This window comes from Ornithodoros turicata, chromosome 10, assembly GCF_037126465.1.
Source record: "Ornithodoros turicata isolate Travis chromosome 10, ASM3712646v1, whole genome shotgun sequence".
In the NCBI taxonomy this organism is placed as follows: domain Eukaryota; kingdom Metazoa; phylum Arthropoda; class Arachnida; order Ixodida; family Argasidae; genus Ornithodoros; species Ornithodoros turicata.
The window spans coordinates 13,746,664-13,761,247 of record NC_088210.1 but is presented as its reverse complement, the minus strand read 5'-3'; the positions used below and the strand labels follow the sequence as shown (position 1 = coordinate 13,761,247).

The 14,584-nt window shown below is 45.6% G+C and overlaps 2 protein-coding genes across 2 annotated transcripts; both read right to left on the bottom strand.

Moving 5' to 3' along the window:
* Nucleotides 1-1,327: 1,327 nt before the first annotated feature.
* On the bottom strand, nt 1,328-14,432 carry LOC135370448 (tRNA pseudouridine synthase-like 1). The gene is made up of 7 exons (XM_064604189.1): nt 14,046-14,432; nt 13,880-13,943; nt 13,610-13,803; nt 6,743-6,919; nt 5,364-5,601; nt 4,465-4,630; nt 1,328-2,069 (listed from the first exon to the last, which is right to left on the bottom strand). Exons 1-7 carry the CDS (start codon nt 14,093-14,095, stop codon nt 1,897-1,899), a joined length of 1,062 nt encoding a protein of 353 aa, XP_064460259.1. The 5' UTR covers nt 14,096-14,432; the 3' UTR covers nt 1,328-1,896.
* Nucleotides 8,664-11,750, bottom strand: LOC135370447 (piggyBac transposable element-derived protein 4-like). Its single transcript, XM_064604188.1, has 2 exons — nt 11,487-11,750; nt 8,664-11,397 (listed from the first exon to the last, which is right to left on the bottom strand). Exons 1-2 carry the CDS (start codon nt 11,672-11,674, stop codon nt 9,795-9,797), a joined length of 1,791 nt encoding a protein of 596 aa, XP_064460258.1. The 5' UTR covers nt 11,675-11,750; the 3' UTR covers nt 8,664-9,794.
* Nucleotides 14,433-14,584: the final 152 nt, after the last annotated feature.

The following is a 14,584-nucleotide window of genomic DNA, read 5'->3' as shown; positions in this document are numbered from 1 at the left end:
CGGCGCGATGTACGAATACACCACGAATATCAAACGTTGGTTGATCAAACCAGGGACTGAAACCGAAACGAATATCGGTTCAGTAACGGTTATGGTTCAGTGTCAGCACTGTCTGAAGGCGGTTTCACTTACGGTTATGGGATCTGACGTTTTAATATTTGCGGCTAACGGTAACCAAACAATTGAGCACTTCTTCTTTTTTTTTTTTCGGTTTTCTCTAGGATGTATCAGCAAGCTGCATGGATATGTCGCAAAATGAGCTATAAAGTGTAAACGGATAAAAATGAACAAATTCTTCTGTTGCGCACCGAAAGGGTGGTGCAGTGCCATCTGCAAGGTCGAAGTAAGATTAAACGCTTTCTTCAACGCACTTTTTCTGTTTGTGACATTCCCAGCGAAATAATTTGTTGCGGTCTTTATTATATCTTGCGCGTTCATTTCGCGCGTGCTGTAACGAGCTACAAGGCAAGAAAAACTTTGTGCGTTCAGCTGTTAAGCAAACTGATGTGGAAACAAATAACGTGCAACGCTTGGCACATGATGCGGTTAACTCATATAAGGGAATATACGCAATACATGTCATGCGATGCGTATGGTGTCCGATTATGGGTTCAAGCGCATAAGATGGTATATGCTCTGTACACAACTTCTGAATGAAAGATGTACGAAAGATGGCTGCGTCATGATTTACGTGATCGGGTCTGTGAACGTCACGAAGTGACTCCCCTCGTTCACTAACCATGTATACCCGTGAGCGACATTCCCCAGGATACGCCATGCAAACAGGTCTGCTGTCTGCGCAGCTCCTCAGTTTCCCCCTCTCCCCTACTGCCCGTGGAAAGGCCTCACTGGTCCCCCTCACAAAGTGAGGCGCACGTGATGCCTTGTGTGAACCCGTGCAGAGAGCCAATACAAGTGCTCCCTTAATGCTGCCTTGCGAGTGGACAGGAACTTAATCATGCGGTTTCTTACCCTCTCTCTCGAGCTGAGACAAACTGTCCTAGTTTTCTGCTGCCACGTGAACGCTCAATGTCATTTCTGTTTTTGTGCTCTTCTAATATCCTGCGGCTCAGACGAAAGGTATTCTGTAGCACACGACAGGGCCATATACAGTCGTATGCTGTGCGCTGAATAACCAAGCAGCAGTGAGCGCGGACCCTGTAGCGTCAGCACAAGTCCGCTGGCTGGTACTGCTCTCCACCGCCGTTCCGTGCGGTTGCTTTTTCCGGCGTACTTTAAATTCAATTTCTGCGATAATGACGACTCTGTGAATTACTTCTGATGTTGCATCCTACTGGTAACAGTTTTATAGGAAGAAAACAGGGTGTTAAAAATGACTTCTGTGCTACTTTAAAACTTGAAAGCAAAAAATTAATACAAAACCACTCCTTACCTACAACACCACAAGGCAGCGAATATAATTTGAGCCTGAAGTTTTAGGGTTTAACCCGATTCTTCCCTGAATTTGCACCCTGAATTAAAGGTTGCCTCTTTAGGGTGAAACCAGATTTTTTTCCAGTAAATTGCCCTCACTGAAACGTCTGTAGCAATGCACATTAGCTTGTATAGCAGGAAACACAAATTACATCACTGTTTGTATCAAACGAGTGCGGTTCGTTAGAGTAATAGAGCCCAATTTCTCCCCAAATTTAACATATAATGGAAGTTTTTCGACCCGAATTCGCATGAATTTAGAGCACATTTTTATTCCCCCGATTTTTACCTCCCGAATTTAGAAAAAAATACTTCCCGAAAACTTCAGGCTCTTCAGGTTTCATAACATACTGCCACATGGTCGAGCCATTAAACTTTCACTTGTCGCGAAGTCATTCATTTAACGTAACACGCAGCAACCTTTTCAAGCTTCAAATTACTTTTATACTATCTATCTATAAATTATGTTTGCACTGGCTGTGACACTTTCTCTGCTTCCTCTACCTCTTGCCCACTGTCCTCATCCGTGGGATCTGTTTCTTCAGTGTCATCGCTCTCGTCGTTATCTTTTGCATTATTGAACCTATTGTAACATGACAAAATCTCCTCGGGTGGCTCACAATCCAAGTCAAAATCTGAAAAGAAAAAAAAAAAGGCAGACATAAATATTTCCAAAACATGAGTGACAGTTAACATTTGCTTGAGTTGGACAAGCACAAAGTGAACGACATAAAAAAAAAAAAATCAGCGGCAGCACTTTCTCAAAGGAAACAAGGTTAAGAGGGAGGGGCAACAGCACTTTAATCTGGTGGCTAGCTAACTACATCGTGACAAGTAATAAAACCAATTATTTTACTGCATTACTTAGTTGATCACAATAGCATCCTGAGTAGTGGCATCGAGGAGCATCAATCCCAATTGACTCGATCATCCCTACTGGTTCCCGGAAGCATGTGTACCTCTCCTAAGGACACTGCCCTGAGGAGCCCACAGCCTTGCAATGGAAGCGGCCTCTGGTGATGTTGCGTCAGTGTAATTTGTGGCATTTGATTTTCTGGGTTACGCAGGCACAAATAACACTACCTTACGTTCAGGGTGCTTCACATAAAAGTGTACGTGTCCGAAAAATTTATCTTTGACAACGTCTTACCATGAACTACGAGCAATTGTTCCAAATCGTAATTTTAAACACTTAATTTCTTGAATTGTAAAGAATCTGTAAAATTAAGGGAACGCCTTCCTGACAGAATACGCTGCGCAAGTGCGTCTCTGCGCATGAGGGGAGGCAGAGAGAGGGAAGAGGGAGGGCGCCGCCGTAGCCAATGGGGCTTTCCGAGTGACGTAACCGGGAGAGGAGATATGCGCAGAACGCTCCGTTACTTGCCGAGCGTATTGGGAAGCACACTGCGGATCTTCCCAAGTCAATGACAAAACAAACAAAAAATATGCAACCTAGTGCATGTACCACGAGCAATTCTACCAAATCAGAATTTTAAAAATTTAATTTCTTGAACTGTAAGGAATGATTTCAAGATAAGGAAACGTTTCCTTGCCAGAATCTAGAAGTGCATTGTGGATCTTTCTTAACTAATGACAAACAAAAGTGCTACCTGGTGCAATTGTAGCAGCTCAACAACAACAAAAAAACAACACGAGAAGGACATTGATTCCTTTTTTTCCTTGCTTCTGCTGATAATCACAGCGAGGTTGCAACACCACGGTTACTGATGACAACGTCGAAAAGGAAATAGGACGAAGCAAGCCACTGCTTTCTTCCACTGCCTCTTGCATTAACTTGATAGGAAACTTGAGTGCGGAGTAGTACATTCGTGGTGGATTTGGGTAAATCAGCAATTCGCTTCCTGAGTCTGGCAAGAAAGTGTTACTTTAACGTGGCAAATTCCTGAGTTAAAGTCGAGAAGCTAAACTGCTTTTCATTAAAATTTGATAATATTACTAAATAGTATGCGGCAAAGGTTCCCAAAAGGTAAATACTGTAATACTCAACAGGCTTTTGTGACACATTTGGTCAGATAGGCTTGTATGTTTAGTAGTTGAGGAGGACTGTCACATCCTTTCTAAAAGGCTAGACCAAAGTCAATTGGAGCAACAACTACTACAACAATGGAAAGCTTATTCACAACACCGCAGACGGAAGAGAGATAACTATAGACCCAAGGACTGCTAAGTGAGATCATTTCTTCGAATATCCTTTTCTCTCCCACAAACATTCTTTCGTACGTACAAGAAACTACTGCCTCTGTCTGCAGTACACCATCTCCCTTCTGCCTTGATCATTTGATCATGAACCACAAATGGTATGTGTCATTTCGCACTAAAAAAATGGTAGAAGGAGTCGCACTGTGTACAACAGACATGACTAGACCCCTGTGTTTTTTGGGGCTTTGTAGGTCTGAAATTCGGGAGTTTTATTGCAGGAGCTGTAAATCAGGGTAAAGTCGGACCATAGCGGGCAGAAAATAAAGAGAGTGCACCTCGCATTTCAGATTAACACAAAGGGGCTGTGTGACTGTTCCGAATGTCCGCTGCATGGCATTCTGCAGTTGCTGCATTGGCGGCTGAAGTGGCACTTCACCGAGGGTTCACCAGGTTTTATCCCACATTCTTAAAAGAGAGCGTCACCACGTGACAGGGCGAGGACCGACCCAATTTGTGAGATGCACGTGGCATACACCTTTTCGTGACAATTCACACGACCGGATAAGTGTCACAAAAAGGCGTACACCTCTCGTCTTCAACAAATTGAGGAAGAGAACGATGTCATTCGGGATGGTGGTTGGCTAGGAGTGTGTTAGGTGGTGCAGCGTGGAGCGTGGTTAGCATTAGGAGGTGAAGTTCTGTTTTGAGAGTGTAGGTGACGATGAAACGAACCCCAGAGGTTTGGGGGGGGGGGGAGTGGGGGGGAGGAACAAGATTTACCGGGTTTTAACCCTAAAACACAGGGCCCCAGATATGACATGACACATACAAACAGAACACGATGATACAAAGCATGCAGGTGACACGTACATTTTTTATCGTACTCAATGCCGGAGAGAAACAACCCGCATGGTGGCACGATGATAATCCTCGAATCCCAGCTTAGTTTATCAGGCTTCCTTAGCATGTCTCGGATGCTGTCTAAGCTGTGCGTACCTGAACTGGCATACAGGGCGGCACTCACCATACGTCGAACCTGAAATTCAGGTAAGAGTCCTTTACAAACAAAATGCACTTACTATAGTGTTATATACTTATACTTACTATATAGAAACTATGCTACTAACGACTGGTTTTCCCGGCGATTTTAATCCAAATGCAAGCTAAATTAATCCATGCCCCATAAAGTTTGCATGGCACGCGGATTAATTTAGCTGGCACTTGGATCAAAATCACCAGAACAAACATCACAAGAAGCAATAGGAAATGTAACGAAGAAAATGAACAAACAAACAAAATGAAAAATGTAGGCTTAGTACTGACTGTACCAATTCAGGTTAAACCCAGTTTCTTCCCTAATCCCAATGAAGTATCAGGTTGTGCGACGTATCACGTGCGCCATTTATTACCAATTTGTAACGCATCTTTCGCATAAATAATATTTTAATGCAACAATAAACTACGCGAGGCACATTTAATGTTACAACATGTTGTGCTTGTCACTTTACTAAATCATGAGATATGTATGTTTGACCAATATAGCACGTGAACTGCAGGCGACTCGTGGAACACAAAAAAAAGAGAAATAACCCGATGACATCCGAGTGCACCAGGAGCTCCCTATTTCGCCCCAAATTACGTATTTCAAATAACACCCAATTTTTTCCGTCCCAAATGCTAGAAAAGTAACAAAGGCCGAGTCACACCATACAGCTGCCTCCCGGGTACTTTGCTATTCGTACTAAACGTGCCTACACCATATTACTGACCTGTCTGTAAAGGAACGACTTTGACTTGATGTAGAACTCCCACAGTTCCACGTTCTCGTAGTTTGGGTCCGGAAAGCTGCTCATGCGGGGCGACGGCCGCAGCTGAAACGTGAGGATCTCCTTAATGGTGGGCCGCATTTCTTGTTCGTGTGTCCGGTTGACGTTTTTGAATGAACGAAAGTCGTGGGTTCCACTCATTAGTTCCATGGCTTCGTGAACTCTGTCCAAGTTCAGCTGCCTTGCAAAGCAATAGACAAAACGAGGAAGAGATGTAGATGCTTGACGGACTTGTCAACTCTGTGGTAAAACATTATTTGCTCTGCTTAAGAATTCAAACAAACCCTTTGTGCAACGTACGGTAGCACCACATGTACTGAATAACTGGTTAATTTCGCGGTCTTGGTCATTCGCAAATTCTCGGGGAAGCACGCTTGGGGAATATTTCGTGGGACATTAATTTCGCGGTACATTGATCTCGTACCACGGAGGTTCTTAGGGGTGTAATTCGCAAGACTTGAATATCGCGGAAAAACAGCTTTCACGAAATTCGCGAAAATTAAGTCTTCGCGAAAATCACTACTTATGCAGTATACTGGCCTGCCCTATGTTGTGGACCTGACCAACTTTCCAGTCCCACACCCCAGTTCAAGCTGACAAGTTGGACGAAAGTTTTACTCAAAATGACCGATGTGAAGGCTTGCCCCCCCCTGTTGAAGCTGCCGCAAAGCCTATTTAAAAGGACTGTCACGTCCGTCCAGGTTGATTCCAAAACTTTGTTACCCTTTTACTCCTTGTCCATCACCGACAATAACGCCAAAGATCCTACACGAAAAATTGGAGCAGTGTCTGTGCAATTTGATGTAATGCAAGGCAGACGACGCAAGGCAGACGACGGATGTTGAGGGTATTTCGGAATTCCTTCTCTGCAAATCAGAGAAAACGTCACTCGGACAGGGCCAATAAGGGATCGGCAGGAGGGCCTTTCTTTGGTACCGGTGCGGGATGGTGTCCGCATCCGCAGGTCGCGGAGAATCTGTGATCGGCTTGCGGAATGTCACCTCAGGGTTAGCGTCGGACGTGTTTGTACAGCGAGGGGCATAAGACCACGTTCCACGAGGTACACAGTCACGTCACAACTGTGAAGCGAAAGTCGGCATATTCACCGAGGACTTTCCACATAAAGGGGCATTAAAATGCAAAAACAACCTGCTCTCAAATAAAAGTCCATGTTTCAAGTAGTATAATGCACTTTATATGCCACTCTCCATCCCTCCCATTCATTCGAAACTCCAATTCATGAATGATTTCGAATAAAGTTTTAACTTTTCACACATTGTGGCTTGACTGTACGCATATTTTGCGCGCGTAATGTTACTTACGGAATAACGTGGCATTGGTTCAGTTCGGCGATTGGAAGATACATCCGATATGTGGTCTTGAAAGCGCTCTCCTCCAAGAGATGGGGTTTCAGTACAGCAACTCGATATACATAGCTGCGTTCATGAGCTAGGTGCCGCGAATGAAACCACCCAGGCACTTGCTCGGTTTTCCTGATTCTGCAACAAATTTTAAGTTTGAGAAAGATTAGAAACTGTTATCACGTCCGCATTTTTCCTCTTTCCAAAACAACAAATTTTGTCCTTAGTTTGAAATTTTAATCATCCGAGGCTGAATTGTTCGTAATCTAAGGGCCAAAAAGGCCGCCAAAGAGCTGTGTCGTCATTCGAATGAAGGATGCCATGGCACATTGTCCACAAACCCAACCAAACAAATCTAGATTGCAACATATCGCCATTATTATTTTTTTTAAATTCTGTGTTAGTGCCGCGAAGTAACTCTGGCTATGAGCAGCGTACAGACATGGGCAGAATGAGAGGGGACAGCAGGAAGGAGTGGGAGAGGGGGTGGTTAGTATGCGTCCTGGGCTGACTTCAGGGGGAACTGTGCCAACATTCGTCGGGAAAGTCTTCAGAAAACTTAGGGAGAACTGTAGACAGCCAGAGGTCAGCACTTTGGACCGCCGCTCACTCATGTTCACTCACCGGCAGCTCAGCTCACCGCCCGCTCACTCATGTTCACTCACTGGCAGCTCAGCTCACCGCCCACTCACTCATGTTCACTCACCGGCAGGTCAGCTCAGCTCACCACCCGCTCACTCGTGCTCACTCACTGGCAGCTCAGCTCAACGCCTGCTCACTCGCTGGAAGCTCAGCTCATTGCTCGCTCACTCAACGGCAGCTCAGCTCATCGCTCGCTCACTCATGCTCACTCAACGGCAGCTCATTGCCTGCTCACTCATGCACACTCACAGGTTCATCGCTCGCTCACTCATGCTCACCTTCTTCAGGATGCTCACTCATGCTCACCTTCACAGGAAAACATGTATTACACGTACGTACGAGGGCCGTGGCCGGAACTATCCTAGGCAGGGATTCGAGATTCGGGAATCCGAATCCCAGTGCCCAAAACGGCGAATCGAATCCACCGACCACGTTTGTTTGTTTCTTTTTTAAAATAGGCGCCTTTGAAGTCAGACGAAAGCCTCATTGACTGACGGATGTTTTCTTGTTTGTTTGTTTGTTTGTTTGTTTACATTGCTCTGGACTGAAAGAGTTCAGGCAGGAACTGTTACATTACAAGTTTAAAAGTAATATGGTTTTGCTTTTGATAGTTGCTTTAGCTTTATGGAAGCAAATCAGACTCGAGAATTTATGTATTTCTTGTAGTCGATGAACAATATGTTAAATATGTTAGGTAAACTATATGGGTATATACTTCCTCCCGAAACTGAAGTTTTTTTTTTTTTTTCATTAAACCTAAGTATATCATATGCTGCTTCAAAACACTCTCCAGTAGAAGTTTTCTTTTCTTTCTTGGCTTTTTCAACTCTTTTTAAAGAAAGGATTCGAAAGATTCGCCCAGATTCGGATTTGAGAAATTCTCGATTCGTCCCATCTCTAGTCTGAAGTGTGTTCAGGCAGGTTTCCTCTTTGTGGAGACAGGATGAACTTTAAACTGGAAAATGCCCATTCAACGCTCACTTGCGTTGCTGGCACTGCTAGGACAGTGCTGACAAGTTTTTAAAATTCTTGCATAATGAGCTTTTTTTAAAGCTAGGCAAAAAAAAAAAAAAACTGCGTAAGGTTAGGCAAACAAATGTGGAAACAAACAGCTCTTGGTATCTTAAATGACCACAATAACTCAGTTGATAACTCATATAGGATGTACACAATACATGTCATACGATTATGGGTTCAAGTGCATAAGACCGTATGTTGTCTACACAACTTCAGAATGAAAAACACATGCCAAAGAGATTTACTTCAACACAAATATTGCATCCACAGTTGTTCACATTCACGCACAAACCGATTCATACAAACTGGTGACCGAAATCACATTTTTCGGTTCAGGTTACAGTTTCGGTTAATTGCTGATGGTGAAATGCAGTCACATTCCGGTTATGGTCCTGAAAGTAACGTGGGTTCCAAGCCGAAAAATCTCCGTTTTCGGTTCTGTTCCGGTTTCAATCCCTCCCTTCACGTGGTCACGGGTCGTGTCCTCGTAACAAGTACACACAAGTTAGTTTTTATGAGTTTTTATACGAGTTTACAAACGAGAGCGCACAACACATTTTTAGCCACTTTGGCGTCTTTATGAGCACCACATGATGAGCACACTGCATGTTCAGAGATCACCACGGAAACAATGTTTTACATTAATGTTGCCTTCTTGCTGCTTATTAATTTTTTACTCTATTAGCGGGGCCTGAAATTTTAGGCACTGTGCGCCTACGCCTAAACAATACGGCATTTTTGGGGGTTGCTGGTCTTTTTATCGACTCTACTGAATTGTAGCCCTTTTTAACCTTTTGTTCCTTTCTTTTTGCATTTGATTTCCTTCAGTACCTTGGTTTGCTAGAACATTGGTTCGATCAAAATAATATTACGCCTTTCTCGGCCTTTCCAGACCTTCGAGGGTGGAGAACTAAAAGTGTTATTCAATATAACAGGGCTCTATGCCTCCTCAGCATTCGTGTACGAGATGTCAAATCTTGCACTGTACCGTAGCCCTCAAAGGAGCATGATTTCCTGGATGGAGCATCGTGAAACACGAAACAAAGCCAAAAAGATGTCTATTTAAAGTTCCTATTTACATTTCCTTTCCTTTCATTCCTTTTCCATTTCCGTTCCTTTTACATTTCATTTACTATCTTGGCGTTTTTGCCAAATGCCTGCCCATTTCCGTAGTTTCCTAGTGCCCAAATTTCTGCGCCCCATCCATTACTTCCAGTCTACCAAGTTTGCGGCGCCACTGTAGACCCTGACATCACTTGTTTGCAAACTGTGAGAGGTCTATTACAACAGAAACAAAACGCCCGCAGTTGTGCGCATCCTACGTCGACAAGCCTACAGGTGGCAAGAAGCGCGGTCATGGCTCCTGACGCCCGTGCCAATCGGCAAAGCAGTTTCGCGAGGAAGTAAAGCATAAGTGAACGCAGCACGCTTTGCAAAACACGTTTGTCTTGCGTTCAACTTTCGTCTTCTCGTAACACATCTTGCAGTTGCACCGTTTCTTGAGTCTCTCCGGCCTGTGGCTTTGGGCGGCCCTCCAGCTCCGAACGGCTCCCCGGCTCGCGGGCGGCTTCGGTGCAGGTTTAACGTCAACGTCAACGGCGGCGGCGGCCAGTCCGACGAGCTGCTGGACGAGCTCAATCCTAAACGCCAGCTGGTCGTAACGCGACGGCCTCGAGAGCTGAGGAAGTTCGGGGTGCTGCTTCCGGTGCTCTTGAAAGAGGAGGAAGCTGTTGGCGGCGGCAATGTCGACGCAGCGGAAGAAGAGCGTCTTCCACCACCGAACGCACCTGATGAGGATGTCGTAGGACCCGATCAGCTGGCCGGACTTGTCCGCCCCCGCCATACCCCTGCTGTGTTCGGCGATTACCAGCGGCTTCTTTACGGTCACCTCCGTCCACTCGTCCCCCTTCTTCTCCCTATGCTTGGCCGGGACGTGCTCGTTGGCGGTGTGCGCAGTGCTCATGAGGTTCACGACGTGCCGGTCTTTCCACTGCAGGTAGAGGACGTTGTGCTCCCGCAGCCAGCGCACGTCGCCCCTGTCCGCGTCCCTCTCCCACCCGGCGTCCTTCAGTTCGGGCGGGAATCCCCGGCGGTCCTTCCTCGTGGTGCCGCAGGCAAACGTGCCGCGTTCCAGGAGGTGCTTGAAGAGCGGCGTCGAAGTGTAAAAGTTGTCCATGAAGATCGTGTATCCTTGGTCCAGGTAGTCGCGGCACAGCCCCGTAACCACGTCAAAGGCTAACCCGTTGGTGCTGGGCATTTCTCGTCTTCCCTTGTAGACGCTGAACTGAACCGTGTAGCCCGTTTGCGAGTCGGCGAGGATCCAAAGTCTGTAGCCCCGCTTTGTGAGCATGTCGCGAGCGTGCTGTCGAATTCCGGGCCGCGCTTTCGACGTCACCATTCTTTCGTCGATGGAGAGGTCACGATGGGGTTGGAAGAATCGCGTTGACGTATCGTTCGTGTGCTGCAGCAGCCACAAAACTTCGTCTAGTTTCCCGCCAGCAGCGACGTTGTCCGCGTCTGGGTCAGATACGTGGAACATCCCGAGAAGTGCAAAGAAACGACTTCTCGTCATTACCTTCGGGGGAAGGAGACCCGAGAAAAGGCTTCCCGAATTCCAAAACAGGTGAAGTCGTGGCAGCTCCACAATGCCCATGTAGATGAGAATCCCAATGAACTTTGTCATCTCTTCGACAGTTACTTCCTTCCATGATCCGTCCTTCTCGGCGTACGCCGATTTCTCCAAAATATGCCTCCAGGCATACTTGTTTGTGCTTTCACAAATTTTGTTGATAACCTCAGTTGTGAAAAACAGCTGAAAAAAGTCGAGAGCTCTCCCAAACTCAGCCGCACCGCTGCGAAGTGCAATGCCCAGATGAGCCCCGGGCGCTCTTTTGGGGCAAAAATGCACTCTCTGTTGGGCAGGAGGTATGGAATCTTGACCGAGCGATGTAGATACCCTAGTAGGAAGAAATAAATCGATTACAACATGCACAAAATTTCCTGACTGACGCGCGGAACCGGTGAAGTTTCGAAAAGCTAAACTTACCGGCGAACAGCTCTTGACGATCCCGGCCGGTTTGCCGAATCCTCCCTCTCAGAACCAAAATGTGGCGACCCATCATGATCTTCGGATTCACTAATTGTGTTTTGATCAAAGAAATCCCCAACAGAACCACAAGAATCGGGAGTTTTACCAGCTTTCTGAACGCTCGCCTCCCGCACGGACGACGCCATGTCAGACAACAAGACGACGCAAGACAACACGGCGCCGTACCCAAACCGAAACTGAATCCATAGCTATATGGTAGTAGTCCGCCATAATCGCCATAATCAGCCATAATAGTAGTAGGTAGTAGTAGACTTGTCCTATTCCGTTTGTGGGTCTGGTCAGGGTGGAACACGCAAGCTTCCCAGTAAGTGAACCTGCCTTGATCTCTGGGACAAGTATAAATTCATAGAGTTAATATAGGTTAATTATATAGTGCCTGAGTTATGCAACAGATGTCGCTAGGTGCCCGCAAACCACCCGGGAGCTTGGACTCCTCCTGAGCATAAAAGTAGGATGAAACCGAGCTGTGATAATCTGGAGATGATGACTTTTCTTTTCCTTTCTTTTTTTTTTTTTTTTTTGCACAAAAATCGACACACTCTCTCGTCTCCTCCTGAACAAGCGCAAGACTGTGAAGAGGCCTCCGATTGGCCCGGTCAGGCGATCTCCCGCGCTGATTGGGCAAAATGTTTGAGGAGCCCAATGGCAGGCCGCTCCGCACTAGGCCCCGCCACCCATCTTGAGAGAGAGAGAGAGTGTGTGTGTGTGTGTGTGTGTGTGTGTGTACGCTGCGGTTTCGTGCGTGCAAAAGTGGCGCACGACGCAACAGATGACTCATGTTCCTCTTCTATTGCTCTCAAGGCAATGGTATCCTTCAGGCCGTGAGAAATTTCTCCACTTTAGTGCCCCCTTTAAAAGAGATGTGACACCATCACATGTGTGGTTCATTGCACCATGCACACATAGCACTGCAGCAAGATTATTGAGGAAAAAAGAATTATTTTTCTACATGTCGTAATTGGCGAGACAGAAATCGTTCCGTCAAGCTCTGACATCAGAAAAGCAAGACCTAAAGGCATTATTTCCCCGACAGCACATGGCCGGTTCCATGGCAAGCTTGCTGGCTGAGATGCCTGTTGTAATGTCACGAGAGCTGTGAAGCAAGTAATTACAAGCAACCAATGGTGAATTCCGTGGCCGTTTTCATGCAGTGCAGTTTAGTGTACTGGTGTGGGTTCGACATAGAAATGAACAAAGAACGAATGGAAGAACCAATGAAACGCAAAGCATGTTGGATTGAAGTGGCCATATCAGTGTAACCTTTCCTGTACTACAACTGTAGCTGTAATTAAATTACATTTTTGTCTGCAACTTGTATTCAAGGCACGATTACATTCTGCTGGTGTTTCTACCGAGTTTGCTACAAATCTCTATGGTATTGTCTCGTTCTAAAGGCTGAGTCTTTCCTACTGCGCCATGTTTCTGTTTTTCTTGCAGCTGCTGGTTTTCCAACTGAACATGTGGACTCCCACATAACTTAGAGTCAATGGCGTGACGTTTTAACTTCCGCGCATGTAAGATCCGCAACTGCACTAGATGGCAAGGTGGATCTGCATCTGCACATCCGCATTCATTGTATTTTCTGGAAAAAGTTCACATGACGAAAGTGCTATCTTACGAACATGTTCGCTTTTCAGTACGCAAACCACTCATGAAAATTATATCATCCAGAATTGACGAATAAAATGCCACAAAGTATGACACGCTTCAACATCATTTTGGATTCTCTGCATCAACTGTGGCTCCACCTGGGGGACGTCAATAGAGACGCTTATGCTTATTTGCAAATAGAGTACGGATATCCACGCGAACCGCAGAGGTGCACGGTTTTATCCGCACTTTAACCACGCGGATTTCTAAACATTACGTTTCTACCCGCAGACCACAATGTAACGTGGATGTCCACGGGTATAATCGCACCTACGCACACCTCTAGTCATTAATGGCATTAGCCACGGTGGTCGTGGCATGACGACCATTTAGTGGTGGTATAACCTGGGACAAAGTGTCAAATACTTTCGTCACGTGAACCTCTCAGGACAGACAGACAGAAATCGTACATTACGTCGTGCCCGTTTCTTGTGAGGTAATAGTTGACAACACTGGTGATGAAATCAGGATGAAACGACTGTGTAGTGTTGCTGGGTACTAAATCTGTGTGCGCTGCATTCACTATAGCGTGTACTCCTCGGTCTGTTCGGCTTGCCAATACGATCCCGGGTTCGCTCAGTGGATTCAGGCGCTGAAGTGCAGTCTGAAATAGGAAGATATCAACGTCAAGTATTCATATATGGAATACAGCGCTAACACCCTTCACTGTTCCTTGTTACCTCTATTACACCTTGAACTGTGCACGTTTCTATATTCGGACGGGCACTTTGTCGCTGCATTCCCCTTTAAGCATGGCAAGAAAAAGCATGATTGCAACCGTCACTGTCGTTTCGTTCTCCTAGTAGAATTTGTGAAAAAAAGATGAAGAAGAAGAGATGCTCCAACCTGTACTTCGTCCCAAGATATGAGAACCTCAGTAGATATCTTGAAGACATTTTTCAATTGCCTTAACCGCGTTACTAACAACTTACTCCGATATGATCAAACTACAGCACGAAGGTGCGGTGGTGTGAATAACTTTGCAATTTTGTTTTTCTTCAAAATAGGTAGGTGACAGTAACATCAGCGCATAGTGATGAACCGCTGACGCCGTATGAACTCGCACCCTTTGATGTACTAACACATAAATACGCACGGCGTGTCCCTTTTGATTTACTAACGCAGAAATACACATGGCACGCATTCATTCATTTTAACACACACGTTTCACGCGTTTCACTTCCCGGCAACATAAACAACCCGGGCGCAGCCATGTTGACACAGTGTTGCTGAATTTTTGTAGCGCATCCTCCATAAACTTTATTTTGGTCATTGAAAGTGGAGCTTGTACAACAAGAACAACAAGTAATTCGACAGAAGAAACTACATTTCGTACAATCACGTAAATTACAACGTAACTATCGATTTGTAAGACCTCTGTTAGT